Consider the following 19,771-nt stretch of genomic DNA (forward strand, 5'->3'; position numbering starts at 1 on the left):
GAGGGCAGTGCAGCAAAGCTAATTAGCTTGGGATCCACAGTCTACTACTTAAGGGGAGGACAGGCTAGTAATGGTGTGGGAATTGCGATGATACAGAGGCTTCAGAAGGCAGTGAGTGATGTCACCAGAACTAGTGACAAACTTACTGCAATCAAACCCAGTATTCATAATCTCAGCCTATGCCCCACATCAGGGTTGTGATAGTTAGGAAAAGAGTGCATTCATAGAGCAGTTGCATAATCTACTAGATAAAGCAGAACAACATGAATTGGTGTTGATAATGGTTGACCTGAATGCATATATCGGGACAGACAGAACCTGATATGGAGGAATGCCTGGGTCCACATGGGTGGAGCAACAGGAATAAAGGAGAGGCCATTTTAGACCTCTCACTGGCGAATGGCTTAGGGGCTGTTCAACACATGGTTCAAAAAGACAGTCAGTCGCAAGATAATGTACAAGAGTGGCCAATATGCAACTCAAGTACACTTTCTCCTAGTAAGGAAAGGGCACTGGGGTGGAATCAGTGATTGCAAAGTCGTCCCCACTGAAATAGTTGGCCCACACTCAGCTGCAAGCAGTGGTCAGAGAAGGCTCCAAGGTCAACAGAGACCAGGCTGAAGACCTGGAAGCTGATTGGAGGGAAAGCACAACAGTTCAAGGAGTTATTCAGGGTTTTAGAACCCCAAGAGGAGGAGGAAATAGGTAGAGTTCTTGAAGAATGGCAACACCTCAAAACAGTATGTGTGAGCACTGTAGAACAGATATACAGCTGAGCCAGGTATGAAAATAAGGTACTTAATGAAAGCCAGTGGTGAAATGCCGAAGTCCAGGAAGTCATCAAAGAAAAAGTGGGAGCTAGAAAAGATGGGCCAGGTTAGGAAGGAATACTCGTTGGCTAACAAAGAAGCTAAGAAGTAGCAATAGCAAAGAACAGGGCATTGGAGGCATTCCACTACCTTCTGGAAATTGCCTCAGTAGTTGGCACAAAGAAACTACGTTAGGTTTCAAAAAGAAAACAGAAAGCTAAAGATAGTCAGACACCCTTCATAAGGGATGCCAGCAACCACCTGCTCACCAGTCCACAGGACATCTAAGGCAGATGGAAGGAGCATTTCCAGCAGCTTCTGAATGAAGAAAACCCCACAGAAGCTGTACCGCCCCAGACACAGCCTACAATGAGAGGAGACGAAGAGGAGCCCACTCTAGAGGAAAGTAAAGACAGCAATAAAGAAAATGAAGTGAGGGAAAATAGCAGGCTCAGATGAGGGCACAGCAGATGTAACAAAGATCCAGGTGAGACAGGGAAGAAATGGCTCCTGAGGGTACTAACAGCAATGTGGAGAGAAAGACATATCCCAAATGACTGAAAAATAAGCATACTTGTGCCAGTGTATAAAAACAAAGGGGACATCCACAACTGTGGGCAGAACAGAGGTATCAAACTCCAGTCACACTGCATGAAAGTTCTGGAGAGCGTGACTGCTAAACAGATATGCAGAGTAGTAGAAAATAAGACGGGAAATGAGCAGTTCAGATTCAGATCAGGATGCAGCACAAGTGACCCAATGCTTGCAGTGGAGGAAAAAGTCCAACTGGTCATTCCTGCACTTGGGAACAGCATTATGACAAAGTCCCAAGAAAGCTGATTTGAGCAGTATTACGGTGGTTCAAAGTCCCAGAAACAAACCCAATGACTCAAGTACAACCTGTGTTCGGTTTCAAAGAGGGGTTTCCAGTGGGAGTGGGTGTGCACCAAGGTTCATTTCTAAGCCCACTACTATTCATACTGCTGAGAGACTACATTAGAAACAGGTTAGAGAAGACAGACTAAAAAGGCTGATGTATTCAGACGATATGGGATTGCAGGCAGACTCTGATCAAGAACTTCAGCAAAGGACAGGGGAATGGAATGCAAAACTGAAGGCACCTGGGATGAAAAGTACAGTTTTGTACCTACCATAAATGTAGATGTTCAAGTGCTAATACAGCTGCAGTCACAACAGATGGGTTTTCCTGCCGTCTGGCGGGTCCTCGGTCGGCCGAATTCCAAAGTCTAGGTCCGGCGTCGGTTGTCGTCGCTTCTTCCCTGACGTCAGTGCGACAGGGGTATAAAAGAACCAGCCGACGCCATTTTCTTCAGTTTTTCTTGTCCCAGATGTCAGGTGCCCCCAGAAGGAAGGCAATACATAAATATATGTAATAATGCAATGTAATATAATCAAAAAACAGTAGTTGCAAGCAAATACACCATAAATGAATACCACAATCAGGTTGTATGAGTAGGTGTTAGCCAATAGGCCTGTCCCAAGAGGGGAAGGAAGGAGGGAAATCTGGACTGCAGCTGTATTAGCACTCGAACATCTACATTTATGGTAGGTACAAAACTGTACTATGTTCATCGTGCATACAGCTGCAGTCATAACAGATGGGTAGAATCCCAAAGCTAAAAAAAAGGGGTGGTAGGCACTAGGTGGAACTAGGAGGAGCCAGGATGCCCTGCAAGACTGCAGTGGTAAAAGCCTGCTCTAGTTTTGGAGTATAATGGTAGGTGATAGTGCTTGGAGAAGGTATGCACAGAACTCCCAAGTGGCTGCTTCCAAAATATCTTTGGTAGGAACCCCTCTTAGGAAAGCTGCAGAGGTAGCTGTGGCCCTTGTGGAGTGAGATCTGATGCCTGCAGGTAAGTAACAAAAGCGTATGCAGTGGGCTATCCATTTCGAGATTGTCTGTTTGGAAATTGGCTTACCTTGAGCTCCTGTAGCATAGGACACAGAGTTGTTCTGATTTTCTGAAAGGCTTTGTTCTGTCCAAATAATAACGCAGCTGTCTGTGGATGTCCAAGGAATGTAGTAGTCTCTCCCCTTTGTTTTGAGGATTAGGGTAAAAGGTAGGTAAGTGGATAGCCTGATTCAAAGCTACCCTGGATACCACCTTTGGCATAAAGGATGGATTGATTCGTAAGGAAACTTTGTCCTGATGGAAAATGATGAAAGGCTGCACAGCCATGAGGGCTTGTAGTTCTGATACCCTGCGAGCTGAGGTGATAGCCAGAAGGAAGGCTGTTTTCCAGGACAAATATTGCAATTCTGTTGAGGCAGCTGGCTCAAAAGGAGGCAAGGTCAGTTTTTCTAGAATGTAATTGAGGTCCCAAGCAGGTACTGGTTGTTTCCTTGGGGGTTTTATATTCTTAGCCCCTCTGAGAAACTGTCTTAAGAGGGGGTGAGAGAATAAAAAAGGATCAGTGTTGTATTCTGCAGAAATGGCTGAGGCATGAATTTTGATGGAGGAGAATGAAAGTCCACTGCTTAGCATCTCAGCTAGATACTGTAATATTTGAGGTAAATTCAGTATTCCAGGATTCTGGCCCTTTTTCTCATTCCAGGCACAAAACCGTTTCCATTTTGAAGAGTAAGCTTTTCTAGTAGAAGGCCTTCTGGCCTCCAAAATGACATCCTTTACCTCCTTGGAGAGAAGGGTCTGTTGTGAAGTTAAGGAATCTTCCATGCGGCCAGATTGAGTGTTTTCAGCTGACTGTGAAGAGTTTTGAAGCTGTGCTGAGTCAGAAGAAGAGGCATTAGAGGTAGAGTCCATGGTGGGGAATGCATCAGGCTCCTCAGGAGTGGGTACCAGTGTTGTCTTGGCCAGTCTGGAGCAATGAGAATAATCTTTGGTCTGTCTGCTCTGGTTTTTAATAGAACTTTGGGCAGCAGAGGAAGAGGTGGAAAGGCATAAACTGTCATTGTTGTCCAACTGAAAGAGAGTGCGTCCACTCTCCAGGCCTGTGGATGAAAAGTCCTTGAGCAGAATTTTGCCAATTGGTGATTTTTGTGAGAGGCAAAGAGATCTATGTCTGGCCTTCCCCATGCTTGAATTATCTCTGTAAAAACTTGAGGATGCAACTTCCATTCGTGTGGATCTGTCATATTTCTGCTTAGGTTGTCTGCCAGCGTGTTTTCCTTGCCTGGCAAGTACTGTGCTTGAGGTTCGATTTGTAATTCCAGAGCCATGTTCCAAAGAGACATGGCCAGCCTGCATAGAGGGTATGAATGGGTTCCTCCCTGCTTGTTTATGTACCACATTACTGTGGTGTTGTCTGTCCTTATCAATAGTTGACCTGGATGCAGAAGGTCTTTGAAAGCTATAATAGCATTTATTACTGCTAGTATTTCCTTTTGATTGATGTGTAGGTGCTTTTCTTTTTGGGACCATTTGCCGTGAATGCACCGATCTGTCATGTGCACCCCCCAGGCGTAGTCCGAGGCTTCTGTTGTGATGACTTGATTTGCTTGAAGCTTGTAGAATGGGAGACCTGTATTTCTTTGGCATGCTTGAGCCCACCACAGAAATTCCTTTTGAAAACATGGAATCAGTGGTATTATTGTTTCCAAACTGTGGCTGTGTTGAGACCATAGGTTTTTCAGGTACCATTGAAGTTTCCTCATATGCAGCTTTGCACATGGGATTAGTAGGATGCAAGATGCATGAATCCCAGAGCCTGCAGGATTTTCCTTGCAGTCAGCCTGGTGAAATTGACTAGTTTTCTGAAGTATTGAGTTAATTGCCCCTGTTTCTCTGGCGTGAGGTAGGCCATCTGGGTGTTTGTGTCCAAGTTGGCACCCAGGAAAATTATTGTTTGAGAGGGTATTAGCCTTGATTTATTTTTGTTGACTGTGTATCCCAGAGAATTCAACAACATTATTACAAAAGCCAGATGTTTCAGAAGTATGTACTTGCTGTCCGCTTGGATCAGGCAGTCGTCCAAATATGGGTATATTTGTATCCCTTAAAGTCTGCAGTAGGCAATTACTGATGCCAGGCATTTCGTGAATACTCTAGGCGCAGTAGATAAGCCAAAGGGCAATGCAGAGAATTGATAATGGGTTGAACCTGCAAGAAATCTGAGGTATCGTCTGCAATCTTGTCTGATTGGGACATGCAGGTATGCCTCCTTGAGGTCCAATGTTACCAGCCAAGACTCCTTGCCTAGCATGGGAAGAAGCTGCTGTTTTGTGAACATCTTGAATTTTGGCACGAGTAAAAATGTGTTTAGGATGGATAGGTCCAAAATAGGTCTCCAATCATTTCCTTTCCTTGGTACCAGGAATAGTCTGGAGTAAAAACCTTGATCTTGTTCTTGAGTAGGTACCTCTTGAATAGCTTTCATGTCCATGAGATCTGAAATTTGTTTTTGTGCCTCTGCCCTTTGATTGTGTGGCAGGTTTGGCATGCCTCTCATTTTTGGAAGGGTGTGAAAATGGAATCTGTAGCCTCTGTTTATAATGTCCAGGATCCATTTGTCTTTTGTGACAATATGCCAATTTTTCGAAAATAATGCCAGTTTTCCGCCTAAAGGTGCTGCCACTTGAGCTTTGCTTGGCATGCAAAGGGAAAAATCATTGGGTCTGCTTTCTGAATGGCTGTAAACTATCCTCACCACCTCTTTGTGTAGAGGCTTGCCATTGCCTGCCTCTAAACGATCCTTGAGATTGCCATCTGCCCCTCGGGCGCCTGTATCTAACTCTTTGGGGTCTGTCCGTGGCTGGAAAGGACCAATTTTTGGAAGGCCAGTTTCTACTGAAACGTGGAGGCTGTACCTGTAGGAAATCTTTCACTGTTTGCATTGATTTAGCCTTTTCCTCCATTTTCTTTAATACCTCCTCAGCTTTAACACCAAATAATACATCTTTTTGCAGAGGGGCATCTAGTAATTTAGCTTTGACATGATCTGGTAAGGTTTGCTCTTTGAGCCAGGCATGTCTACGTATGACTGATCCTGTAACAGCAGCTCTACATGAGGCCTCTAAAGCATCAAAACCACATTGCAAGGTATGTTTACCCACTTGTTCTGCACTATGCATCAAATCCTGCAACTCCTTCAAGTCTGGTTGTTCAGGTTGTGACATTTTGATTCTCAACTGTTATAACAGAAACTGTTGGTACTTTAACACATGGAACTGGCAGTTTAATGCCCTCATGGTTAAGGTGGCCGAGGTGTATACCCTTTTCCCCCACCTTTCTAAAGCTCTGGAATCTCTCTCTGAAGGTAATGGATTTTTAGCAGTGGAGGCCTTAATTCCCTTGGGGCCCTGTGAGATAGTTTCTGGGTCAGCCGCATGGCTTTTGTATAGGAATTGGTGTGAGTCAGGAACCCGGTAATACCTGTCAGGCTTGACTGGAGCTGCAGGTAGAGAGACTGGGTTAAGGCAGGCCTCCGAATACACATCATCTTGAATGTCTAAGACAGGAGGTATAGCCAGAGGCCTGTGCTGAGGGAGCAAGAGGAAATCTCTAAGCCTTTTCTTGGAGTCTGAGTACTCTTGGCCTTCCCAGTGGAAGTGTTCCCTCAAGGTATGCAAGGTTTCCCCAAAAGAGTAATCCTCAAGGGGGGAGACAGAGGGAATGGACTCCTCTGCATCAGAATCTTCAAAAGGGGAGTATGAATGTTCCTGGTCATCAGAATGCTCTGAAATAATGGAGGCCTGGTCCGAGGAGGGGGATTCTTCCTCCACTCTGGGCCTTTTGTCCAGGGGGGTTGAGAACCCCTGATAAGAGTAATCAAATCCTCAGCCATTTTGAGCATCTGCTTTTTAGGCATGGGGCCTTGAGAAGGGCCCTGTGGAGCTTGTCTCTTAGTATGCATGGCTGCTTTAGACTTAGTGAAATCCTTGATGGAAAAAGAAGAGGAAGGCCTGAAGACACCTTGAGAGGTGGCAGACCTGTCTAAACTCTGAGTTTCTCCGCCAAGAGTGGATTCGGTATCGGTAGTCGGGGTGTGGGCCGAAGAGCCTGCGACCTCGGGTACAGAAGACACCGCCAATGAAGTGTCGTCGGTAGTCAGGGGCTGCGTAGGCGCCTCGCTGGGAACCGGACCACCTGTAGTCGGCTTTGGCGTGGTGTCGGTAGAAGCCGCGGACCTCGTATGTCGGTCCTTATCTTTGCGTCTTTTACTCAAAACTGGAGTCTGAGTATCCGACGACATAATATAATTACATTTTTTGCCAAAATAGTGTTGGGCGAACTCCGCCCAACGCTTAATGGTGCGTCTGTTGAATGTAGCACAAAAACGACAGGCCGAGACATCGTGGTCTGGGCCTAAACAAGGAATGCAGAGGGAATGAAAATCCTTATGCGGTATTTGCTTCCCACATGAAATACAATTATTAACTTTGTCTGACATCGGTCTGAGGCAAGAAAAGTTTCCCCAATGGGGTACTTAGCTTTCAAGAAGACTTCGGTTGCAAAATATTCGTAATCTCAGGAGTTGGCCGACCGGCACTTGCAAACTGCTTCTGCTTCGGGCACCGCGCGGCAAGAAAGACTGAAGAAAATGTCGTCGGCTGGTTCTTTTATACCCCTGTCACACTGACGTCAGGGAAGAAGCGACGACAACCGACACCGGACCTAGACTTTGGAATTCGGCCGACCAAGGACCCACCTGACGGCAGGAAAACCCATCTGTTATGACTGCAGCTGTATGCACGATGAACATCTAAGTACATATAAGACAATAGTAGTGGCAGCGAATTGGGGAAATCAGAAGAAGCTGAGAATGGAGACAGAAGGAAAGATAGTGGAACAGGTTAATAGCTTCAAATACCTGGGAAGGGTGGTTGAGGAGAAGGGAAGTTTGAATGAAAAGGTCAAAGCTAGAATCAGAAGGACTGCAGTCAACTGCCATAGAGTGGCAGGGGTAGTGTATGACAGAAGATTGCCAAATAAGCTGAAATGTAAGGTGTACAAAACAGTGGTGCATCCAGTACTACTGTATGGCACAGAAACTTGGGCAGTAAAGGCAGAGGAGATGAGGAATGTAAAGGTGATGGAAATGAAGTGCTTGAGAAGGGTAGTAGGATGCACACTGACTGTGGGACAGACAGAGAAATGAGGACATAACAGAAGAAGCCAAAGTATCTCCAACTGCAGAAAAGATCATAGAGAACAGATTACTGTGGTTTGGGGACGTGCAGAAAAAAAAAAGACGACAATCTGGTGAAGATGATTTGGGACAGATAGGACAGAAACAAAAGTATCCAGCAAAGAGGGGGATGGATGGATTGTGTGACAGAAGATCTGTGATAGTCAGGCATGAGTGTTGAAGAAGACAGGAGTCTGGCAGGTCTATATCACTTTAGCAAGAAACCTAGTCCTTGAATAACTATTTGTTGAATACTAACCGTTGAAAACTTCAGCCATAAAATGTGCATTTATTCTTGGGGGGGGCTTGGCCAACCTACCCACAGTTACAAAAACTACAAAATTTAAAACCCACCCAGGTGGGGGGGGGGGGTTTCAGCCCCCCAACCCCCTTCATAAACATACCAACTCCAAGACTGCAATACAGTGGGGAAATGGACAAATTCTGGATGATGGTCAATTGTTTTTTTCTCTTGGAAAAACTGATTAAATGCACGTTCAATGGATGAAGTTTTCGACTGTTAGTGTTCGTCAAATAGTTTATTCAAGGATTAGGTTTTTCGTTAAAGTGATATTGACCAGAGTGTGACCCTGAATCAAGAGAGATAGTGACAACCCCATGTAGAAAAATGGAAAAAAATGGTGTCAATGATGATAAAAATGACATTTGGTCTAGGCAAATGTGCAAAAGCAACATTTAAAGCAGGAAAGTTGCAGTACCAAGAAAATATTAGTCTATTACAGGAATGTGATATAAAGGAACTTGAGTAGGAAGGTGTGTATAAATATTTTGGAATTTATGAAGGATCAGAAACTAACAAATGCAAATGAAACACAATAAGGAACAATTCAGAAGACTCAAACTAATATTGAAGCCTTGATGTCTAGGAATAAAGTCCAAGCTATAAACCAATTTGCTCTTCCTGTTTTAACTTACAGTTTTGGTGCAACTGACTAGCTCCAAAAGGTAATAGATCAGTTGGACAGAAAAAAATATGCTTTACACTTAGCAAATGATACATAAAAATCTACACCAAGACTACATATTCCATGCTCTGAAAAAGCCAAAGGCCTCCTTGAAACTGATAATAAAAAGAAGTTATTTACTCACCATAATGTTCCATCTGAGCAGTTAGACTTCGTTTTTCATCAGCCTCCGGGATGTCGGATCCGGATTGGAAACGGCAGTTTCACCAGCATCTGATCTGAGCTCCAAGCTCCTCCCCTTACCCATAATACCCCTCCATCTCCTTCCTTCCCTCAGAATGAGTTTGCTATACCCCAAACATGAACCCGACCCTAAAAACCTTTACAAACATGGAAAAACAGGAGAGCCACAAGGCACACTCTCCTGTTTGCCAAGACAGAACGCGCCAAGAGAAGGTCAGGGGGAAGAAGGGAGGGGCGGCTGATGACAAATGAAGTTTAACTACTCAGAAGGAATGTTAAGGTGAGTACATAACTTCTTTATCTGAAGTAGTTAATTTCATTTGATCATCAACCTGTGGGACAGACTCCCCAGCTACCAATAAAAAAAACCCTGGGTGCCCGTCATGGAAGGATATTTCAGAGCACTGCAGAGCCAAAAGATGCTCTCCCTCTGGAAACCATGTCCAATTTATGAGATATAAAACTATGAGATGGTGACCAAAGTAGCCGCTGAACAAATATCGTCCAAATACACTCTAGACCAAAAGGCAGCTAGCATAGCCATGGACCTGGTAGAATGGGCATTTATCCTACCTGGAAAAGACATGTTTTTATCTTTCTAAACCTGAAGGATACACAAGTCAATCCATCTGGAAATAGTCACCTTATAACCGGTTTGCCCAGAAAGGGAGTAGCAAAGGACACAAACAACTGGTCAGACTTGCGATGGGCTTTAGTCCTGTGTAAGCAGAAGTGTAATTGTCTATGCACATCTAACAAATGCAATTTATATTCATCCCTGTTCTGAAAATTTGGAAAGAAAACAGGTAAGTTGATTATTTGTCTCCGAAGCTACTTTAGGTAGAAAGGAAGGATTAGTACGAAGGGAAACCCTGTCTTTATGAAAGGTTTTACAGATAATGCTCGAGGTTCCGATATTCTCCTAGCCAAGGTAATAGCCACTAAAAAGGCTGTCTTCCATGATAAAAATTTCAGGTTCACAAAAACAGCAGGTTCAAAGGGCAGAGCAATCAAGTCCTGTAAAACTAAGGTAAGCTCCCATGGAGGGGTAGGATCCTTAATCGAGGGTCTTAAAAGAAAGATACCTTTAATAAACATTTTGCAAAGTCTGGAGGAAGCTAAGGAAGCCATATTTTCACCTACATGAAAATTAGAAATGGCTGCCAGCTGAACTTTTACTGTAGATGAGATGGCACCCTGCTGGAAAATGTATGCCAAAAACTCAATGACTGCAGGAATAGGAGCTGTAAATGGGGCCAAGTTCCTCTGAGAAGCCCAGATAGAAAAATGCTTCCTTTTGCTATGGTAAATTTTTCTGGTGGATGATTTATGAGCTGCCACCAGAATAGACTTAACCGTGGAAGACAAACCAGGAGTCCTAGCAATCAAGGGAACTAGAGCAGCCAAGCCATGAGCTTCAGACTGCCCAGGTCTGGCTGAAGGCCCCTCGAGGGATGTGAAATGAGATCTGGTATGGGATCCAGAATCCAAGGAAGAACTACCAAGACGAGACCAAAGACAGAGAAAACAGATTTGGTGAGGCCAGAATGGGGCAATGAGAATAATTCTGCTCCCCAACCGTCAAGCCTTCTGTAGAAATTTTTTTTATGAGAGGTAAATCAGGGATAAGCACAAAGGAGGCCAAGCATGGACCAGAGTGTCCCTGGGGGATTCCCCCTGTGGGGGAATCAGGGCGAAGAACTAGCTGCACTTAGCATTGGAAGGAGATGCGAAGAGATCACAGCAAGGCCAACCCCACTCGAGGAAGATCCGCTCTGCTACTGAAGGATTCAGAGACCACTCGAAAGGCATTAGAATAGTCCTGCTCAGTTTGTCCGCCAGAATACTGGACCGACCCGGGATGTGTGTTGCTACCAGAAAGCGGCTGTTGGTGATCGCCCATTCCCATACTTTCATGGCCTTGCGACAAAGGAGATGGGGCCTGGTTCCTCCCCTGTTTTTTGATGTACCAGATCACTGACATATTTGCCTGTCTGAATAGCAGAAGAAGAAAGGCATGAAGGGCCTGCAATGCTAATAAGACCGCCCCATCTCTAGAACATCGATATGCAGTTTAGTCTTGTTCGGGGACCAAGTGCCTTGGACCGTCCTGCCTGAACAATGCCCCCCACCCTAGTTGGGAGGCATCCGTGGTCACCGTGGCTTGGGGAGGGACTGCAAGAAACAATCATCCCTCTGCGAGCTCCGGGGAACGTATCCACCACAAGACAGACCTCCTGCATGCATTTCTCATGTTAATAGGATGCGTCAAAGGCAGATCTAAAAGTGACCATTGGACCGCTAACGTCCACTATAGAATTCTCATATGAAGGCGAGCACATGGGGAGAAGTGTAATGGTGGCTGCCATGGAACCCAAGGCTCTTAAAACCCTCTTGGCTGGTGGAAGGTGAGACTGCAGGATCACAGATACATGAAGTCGTAGGTTCCAGACTCTTTCTGGAGTTAAAAAGGCCTTGGTTAGAGATGTATAGATCCTCGCTCCTATATAGTCCAAAACCTGAAAACTGTTTAGAGAAGACTTGGCTATGTTGATTGCGATGCCCAGCAAGTCTAACAACTTCAGGAAAAAAATCCCTGGCCTGACAAAGTAGACGCCTGGTGAGAGTGGGGAGGAGCCAATCGTCCAGGTATGGATAGACCTGTTATCTCCTGAAGCCTGAGGTGAGCCGCTACTACTGCCATGACCTTGGTGAACACACTTGAGACTGAAGGATAGGGCTTGGAATGGATAGTGATTGGCCCCTAGCCGAAATCAGTGGAACCTTGTGGAGCATCTGTGCATTTTGATGTGATAGTACACGTCCTGGAGATCTATGGTGCACATCCAGTTGTTCTCCTGCAGGTAAGGCAGGATGGACTGCAGACTGACCACCCGGAACTTCTCTCTGGCAACTGACAGGTTTAGTGTAGAAAGGTCCAGAATGGGCCTTGGATCCCCCGTCTTTTTTGGCACCTAAAAGAACCTAGAATAGATGCCTGATCCAGACTGATCTTGGGGGACGAGATGGATGACGCACTTCCTTAGCAGCTTTCTGATTTCTATAGCTGCTGCCTCCCTTTGGGTGGGTGGAATGTTGGGAGGTGTTCTGGTGGAATGGGCGGGGTTAGAAAAGGAATTATATAACTTCTAGATATTATCTAGAGGTTATACAATTCCTTTTCTAACCCCTCCCATTCCACCAAAACACCTCCCGGACATTCCACCCACGCAAAGGGAGGTGTTTTGGTGGAATGAGAGGGGTCAGAAAAGGAATTATATAACCTCTAGATAATATCCAGAGGTTATATAATTCCTTTTCTAACCCCTCCCATTCCACCAAAACACCTCCCGGACATTCCACCCACGCAAAGGGAGGTGTTTTGGTGGAATGGGAGGGGTTAGAAAAGGAATTATATAACCTCTGGATATCATCTCCAGCACCCAACAGTCTGATGACATGGACTCCCATGCAGTCAGGTGCATCGAGAGATGACCCCTGATTGCCTCCAGAGCACAGCAGTCACGCAACCCCTCAAGGCTGTTGCAGGGTCTGCCCGACAATGGTTCTCGAGACCCAAAATTTCTCGGAACCCCCTGCCTTTGGGCCAGCGTCTGTCCTGACCCCCTCTGCCTCTGTGGGAAGGCGAGTCCTGAGTGTCCTGGGAATACTGAGACTTCTGGAACCACATCTTCTTTTGCCCCCTCTGATTCCTGGAAAAGGATCTTTGCGGTCGGAACCCGCTTCTCTAACTCCCAGATAGTGTCTTCCCATCCTCCTCACTTTGGACTAACGTTTCACGAGCTGTCTTCCCAAACAAGGAAGAACCATCGTAAGGGGCATTCGTGAAAGATGCCTTAAAGGGTTCTGTGAACTGACAACGCCTGAGCCAGGCGTGTTGCCTCATAGCAACACCGGACCTGGCAGCCCTTGCTGCTCATTCAGTGGCATGTGACAGGAGGAGCATGGAGGTATTCATAACCACTTTGAGAGTAGCCATTCTCGAAGAGAATGTGCGCTTATCCTCTGGAGACATGGACTCTTGGGGGGGGGGGGGACTCGGTGAATTCTTTGATGAAGTCTTGCTGCAGTCTAATAACATGGGCCAAATAATAACTTAGCTCCCTTATAGAAAAGGTGGCTGAAGCATGTGTCCAATTTCCCAGACGATCCATCGTCCTGGACTCTCGGTCAGGGGGATGGACTGTAGAACTTTCCTGGGCCAGTTTTTTCTTGGTGGCAGCCACTACCACCATGGTGTCCACAGGGGACTCCTTGTTCCAGCTCGGTCTACTGGAGGGCTCAAGATCTTATTGGACAACTGGGAATTGGTTCCACGGTGTCTGGCTCCTTCCATGCCCTGGTGGTAATGAGGTCCACCATGGGAACCGTGGGGGGGACATCCAGGAGGTACACGGGACCATGTCGAAGGCCTCCAGGAACACCAACTCGTCCGAGGAAGGTTTTGGGGTGGACCAACCCCCCCCCCCACAAGATTTCCATGATGTCTCCAAAGGAGACATCCTTGGGGGGTGAGATCTGGGGGAACCCTCCTCTTCCTCCAAGTCGGTATCCTCAGTAAGAACTCTGGAGAGGAGTGCCTCCTTTTGCTTTTTACGTTAACGTTAATCTCTTGGTGGGACTCGCTAACTACTAGAGGTTCCTCAAGGGAAACAGTCTGGGGCACTTCAAGCACGGGCTGTCCCTGCATGGGCAAAATGACAGAAGACACACCCAGAGGCGAGGGAGTCGGGCCAGAATCCAATGAGATGGTCAGGGGCCTCGAACCCTCTCCACCACATCAAATGGCAAGGGAGAACAAGCCTCTTGAGGAACTGGTAAGGAGACTACTCTTCCCAGATCCGTCATGGGGACTGGAGCCGAGATACTGAGGGGCAGACCTTAACCCAACAGTGTCGACGCCAACGGGGAAAGGGTCAAACCTCAGATCCAATGCCCAGGCCCCGGCTCCGAGAGCCACTCTGGTCTAAAGCAGTCAGATCTGACGTGCTCAAGGTAATGTCTGGCGTCGATGTACCTGGTACCATTGGCGCTGGCCCCCGACTCAGGGACTTCTCGGATCCAACAACTCTGATACCGGGGAAACGGATTAGAGAAGGAGATATCAGAGCAAAGAAGGGAAGCAAGCTTCCCCCTCCTGAGAGAGAAGGAGATGGCAAGACACCCATCTGAATCTGGGTGCGAATAAATCTTCTCATTTTGTCCACGTCTGCTTCAGATAAACTACGGGTGGACCTCGATGAGGCCACCGACGCCAGTAGGGAGAGTCGGTGTACGGAGGTCCTGGAAAGAGGCCTAAGCTCCTCTGGCTCCAGTGAGAATCTCGGCAATCGGAGCTGAGGGGAAACTGGCCTAGAAAAAACTGTCTGTCTGGGGGAGGACCCACCCGATCCAAAAGGTCCAGGGATCTCTTCCTCTGTTCTTCTCTTCTCTTAGATTCCCTAATCACAGGCCTTTGATCGGGAGGTTGAGTCCCGGCCTGGGAGGGAGAGGAGACCGTGGTTGAAGTAGAAGGTGCGGTCACAGCCGTGATCGCAACAGAAGAAGAAGAGGCAGCCGCCTCCATCGCAGGCAGAAGTCCCTTAAGAATCAATTTGGCCCTACAATCCTTAAGGGCTCTGGGTTAAACCCCGCACAAATCGAGCAGTCAGACAATAAATGGGCTGCCCCCAGACACACAGAGTGTGGCCATCCGCAAGGGACAACTTATGGCCACACACTCTGCATTTCTTAAAGATCAGCTTAGCTTGCTGATCAGCCATTTCCAACACACAACAAAAAGTTTAACCTAACAAGGTTGAACTAACTACCCAGCTCCAACACTCACACACACTCACTTGGAAGGTAGGGGAAGGGAGACTAGGCTTAAACTACCTACAAGACACAATAACTCTTGTCTTTTTTTTTTGTTTGTTTTTGATGAATGTGATGCAAAAACGAGGGAAGGGGAGGTAAAGGACAGTAGGAAGCCTACCTACACTAACACAATGCAAAACACCCACAAAAGCTTGAAGAAATTCACCTACCATGCCAGGAGCTCTAGACCGCGCTGCTTGTCAAAGCCGTGGCAAAAAGATCTGAGGGAAGGAAGGAGATGGAGGGGTGGTAAGGGGAGGAGCCTGGAGCTTGGATCAGATGCTGGTGAAATTGCCGTCTCGGATCAGACATCCTGCAGGCTGATGATCAAATGAAGTTAACTTCCGTCTCGGATCCGATCCAGATCAGACATCCCGCAGGTTGATGATCAAATGAAGTTAACTACTTCAGCTGTATAGATTTGTAATCGTAGGACAGCATACATATCTGGTGACACTGTCAAAACCAAAGAGTGAACATTTCACAACAAGAGGAAAGGAAGCCAAGGTGACCTCTCTGCTTAATTTAGTATCACTCAGGTGGCAAGTGAGAATGGAAATCAAACCAGAAGTAGACAAAAATCAGAAAGCAACTGAATATGCCAAAAAGCAAATGGAAGATGAGGCAAAAGATCAGATGAAAAGCAAATAAATGTGGAAAAGATGAAAATATAGTGGCAAGTTACAGAGATCTGCTGGAACAACCCTACTTTGATCAGGATTTGATGCAGCAATGGTTAAGGAGAGACAAGTTAAAACCAAAGGATGAAAAATGTAATAATAGCACAGGATAGTAGACTACATATACATTGGTTTATAAAGCCCATTAAACATGTGGGGGAAACAGGCAAATGTAGGTTTTGTAAAAAAAAAATAATTGGAAACAGTCATATACCTTGTTGCTTGGTGTGATACTCTCATGGCAGAGGGCCTGTACACAGAAAGGCACAATAATTTGGCAGGAATGTTGCATCAGGGATTATGCAAACACTACATTATAGAAATAGCTGAAAAGCATTGGAAACATAACCACAAAGCATTATAGAGAATGATGAAGTGTACATTACATGAGCTCACTCATTACCAACACTTCAAAAAACAGATGCAAGAATATAGTAGTCCATTCAAAACAGACACAAGCGGCATTGATTATTGAAACTGCTACACCTACAGACTACATTGTCTCATCACATACAGAGAGATAAAGTCATATAACATCAAGATTTGCAGGCAGAAGAGAGAGCAATGTGGAACAAAAGACTTCCACATAGTTTCAATAGCAGTAGAAGCAATGGGTCTCATAAAAAAGAAATTACAGTCTTACTTAGATTATCAATACAATGCAACTCCATCTGAATTACTGGAGTTGTCAGTTCTGGGTACAATGCAAGTGTTGCGAAGAGCACTTTTGGCTAACATCAAAGACTGAAACAATACTAATTTCATGAACTTCAATCAAAAACTTGGAAAAATCAAACTAGAGAAACAGGACACAAACTCTCCTCCTACATCAGAATCAAAGGTGTCCAATGAAAGATAATCCTTCCTTTTCTTAGGAGGAAGTGTGCACCCCCATACCAGAGGCTGCACAAACTGAAGGTTAATCATTTGCCATGCTGTAACACACTTCTCAGCAAACTTTCTGTAATAACAGGTCAGAGGAGGCATCAGCATGAGGTTGGACACCTGGATCTCAAAAGGCAAGGCCTCCATGATAAATAATATCAATATTACTATTATTATATATATTTTTTGCTAATGGCCTTCTTGCTCACTTTCTACAAGAGCTATCTCAATATCATATCTCTAGAGGTGTGACCAAAATCCGACAGGTGGCTGTCCTTTACAGGCACATGGACGCTGACATCTCAGCAATTCCCTCAGAGAAATGTAAAGTAGTAAACGACCTTCTGAATACTACTGTCTACCTCAACGGGACAAGGAGTGGGGATTACAATACAGCAGGATATGGAACAAGGAACCAATGAGGCAAATGCTCCCAAGAACCAATATCTACAAGCCCCTGTGTGGCTGACAGATCTTCAAGGTCTCCACCTCTGCCCACCGACACTTTAAATAGGAATTTTGTTCAGTCACTCCATTTTGTATGTCTTTCTAGGGTGAAAGTCACTAGTAGGGGGGTCTAGTTAAGGAGCTGGCTGACATGAACAAAGGTATCCAATTTATTTTCATCCAATGGCTTTATGACTTCTGTCCCTACCTGCCATAGTCAGCGTCACAGTGCTCATAGCAGTACACCTGGTGCTCCTCACTGAAACAAAAGATACAAGGCACACAATGAAAACTCTTTTGACATAATATGGCTTTTAGTGGGGACATTACAGACTTCAGAACATTTGTAGAGTCTAAGTTGTTAAGAATAGGACTTTTTCAAACGCAGCTACTGTAACAGTCAATACTCAAAGCAACAACTTAAAGTCAAATGAAGGTTGCTAAACTAGATACTCAGAGTGCTCTGGAATCATGTGCAAGGGACTTTGGAATACAGACTGCCAACTGGCCGTTTATGAGGTAAAAATAACTCAATGATACAAGTATCGTTTCCTTTTAAACTGTACATGGGCTGACATCCAGGGTGAAGGAAAAAAAAATGGCTCATGGGAGGACATAAAAAAGCTCTGGAAGTCAGTTTCCCCACAGATAAGAACTAGAGTGTCAATCCTGAACATAGGATTGAGATATGAAATGAGAAATGGCAGGAGGGTGTATGAGCAAGACACATACATTTACTCAACCAGATCATGCCACTGCTCACACCTGGCAGGAGACATGTCCAAACCTGGGCACTTTTGCTGAAAAACAGCTAAGCTAATAATGGCATAATAGGATGCTCCAATTGTACACCTACTGGGATGCCTTCCCAGCATCAAATAATGGTTCTACATGTCAGTGAAGATTACCTGCATCAGGTGGTTTTGTTACTGATCTGCTGTCTTGAAACATAGAATTGTCACTGGCTTCTTGAACTGCAGTGCTTTCTTGCAGTTTAGAAGTCTCACTGCTTTCTTCCACTATACAAGTCTCAATGTTATTAGAAGTCTCATTGTTTTCTTGCACTGCAGTGCTCTCTTTCAATGTGGAAATCCCACTGCTTTCTTGCAATGCAGTGTTTTCCTGCAACATAGAAGTCTCACTACTTTCCTGGACTGCAGTGCTTTCTTGCACCATAGAAGATTCGTTCCTTTCCTGCATTGCAGTGCTTTCTTGCACCAGACAAGTCTTATTGATTTCCTGCATTGCAGCACTTTCTTGCACAATAGATGTCTTGCTGATTTTTTGCACTGCATTGCTTTCTTGCACAGTAGAAGTCTCACCGATTTCCTGCACTGCAGTGCTTTCTTGCACCATAGACATCTCACTGACTTCCTGCACTGCAGTGCTTTCTTGCTTCGTAGACGTCTCACTGATTTCCTGCACTGCAGTGCTTTCTTGCACTGCAGACATCTCACTGACTTCCTGCACTGCAGTGCTTTCTTGCTTCGTAGACGTCTCACTGATTTCCTGCACTGCAGTGCTTTCTTGCACTGTAGAAGTCTCACTATTTTCATCCTTTGTACTTCCGTTTTCAGACTGGCTTTCATCTTTGGGGCCTACATCACACAAGTAAACCTCAACTGGTCCCTTTGTACTTCTTAAATGAATCTGGATACGGCTCTGAATGAAAGCAAGAAATAAGGAAGGAAGGAAAATGTCATTTAACCAAACACAAAATTATTTTACCTCATGCAAATACACTCTTGCAGACAATACTGACCCAAGTTACCCAAAATTTCTTTCATCACTTACCATTTCTTTTAAAACAATTTCACAAACTTTATACCACACTTATTTCCCTCAAAAAAAAAAAAGTTCTAAGCTTGCTTTCCGCCTTTCCTGTTACTTACTATATCCAGGACTGTTTTGCAAGTTTCTGAGCTCCCCATACCCTTCTGTGTTAAGAGGGAAGCCTTCCAGCTTATCAGTGGAAGTGGTAAGCACTAGGTAGTCCATCTACAAGAGGAGTGGTTTCTGGCTCTGAAATTGTAGTTTATTGGCCATTTAGGCAGTTTTTTTTCTCTCTCTTTCAACTTTCTCTTCTCTCTTGCACTTTAATTAGCTTATTCTCCAGCACTTCAGGCTTTTTGTAGCAATTACTGTAGCACATATAAGTGCTACACGTCCTATAAGGAAACAGCTCCAGTACTTGGTAATGATGACCCATCCCTCCTGGCATGTCTAAAGATCAGTTTCCTGTGCTTTCTCCTATTAACCTGGTGAACCTGGACATTCTGAGGCAGTGTAGCAACTGTCTCATGTACACAGACAACCCACTCCTCTTACCTGCCAACACTCAGACTTGAGAGATGCGTCTGTATCTCCAAATTGGAAGCCATGCACTCTCCAGCCAAGACCAGAACAGCTGGTCAAGAGGAGAAGGTAAACACCTGCACCACACCACATGGAACACACAGCCCTCCAGAACACCCACCATCACAACCCTCACATAAAAACGCAAACCAGACACCCACCCAGCAGAGACTCTCAATAGAAATCTACCCAAACAGCAGAGACCTCCACGGCAGAAACGCACTCGACCACCACAACACAGCACAAACCACAAGACACATAGCTCACCTACACAGTTTGCCCATCAACCTAAGCCTCTAAGGCAAAACAGTTTGCCCAATACAATAATTAGAGGTGACTCAAGAGTGAGGCACACCGATGTCCCACTCATTAGGTTGAAGAAGAAGGTAACAGTCAGCTATCAGGTGCCAGAATCAGACACATAACACATGCACTCGGGT

At 45.3% G+C, this 19,771-nt stretch overlaps 1 protein-coding gene across 2 annotated transcripts in view; it reads right to left on the minus strand.

Annotated features, from left to right (window-relative positions):
• Nucleotides 1-19,771, minus strand: part of E2F6 (E2F transcription factor 6) — a 338,395-nt gene that overhangs the window by 88,145 nt on the left and 230,479 nt on the right. For both annotated transcript variants that reach the window (XM_044079134.1, XM_044079140.1), the window contains exon 5: nucleotides 17,885-18,638. In XM_044079134.1, coding sequence (XP_043935069.1) covers nucleotides 17,885-18,638 — 754 coding nt within the window. The remainder of the gene's footprint in view (nucleotides 1-17,884; nucleotides 18,639-19,771) is intronic.

This window comes from Protopterus annectens, chromosome 1.part1 (genome assembly GCF_019279795.1).
Source record: "Protopterus annectens isolate FY-2018-M chromosome 1.part1, PAN1.0, whole genome shotgun sequence".
NCBI lineage: Eukaryota > Metazoa > Chordata > Ceratodontiformes > Protopteridae > Protopterus > Protopterus annectens.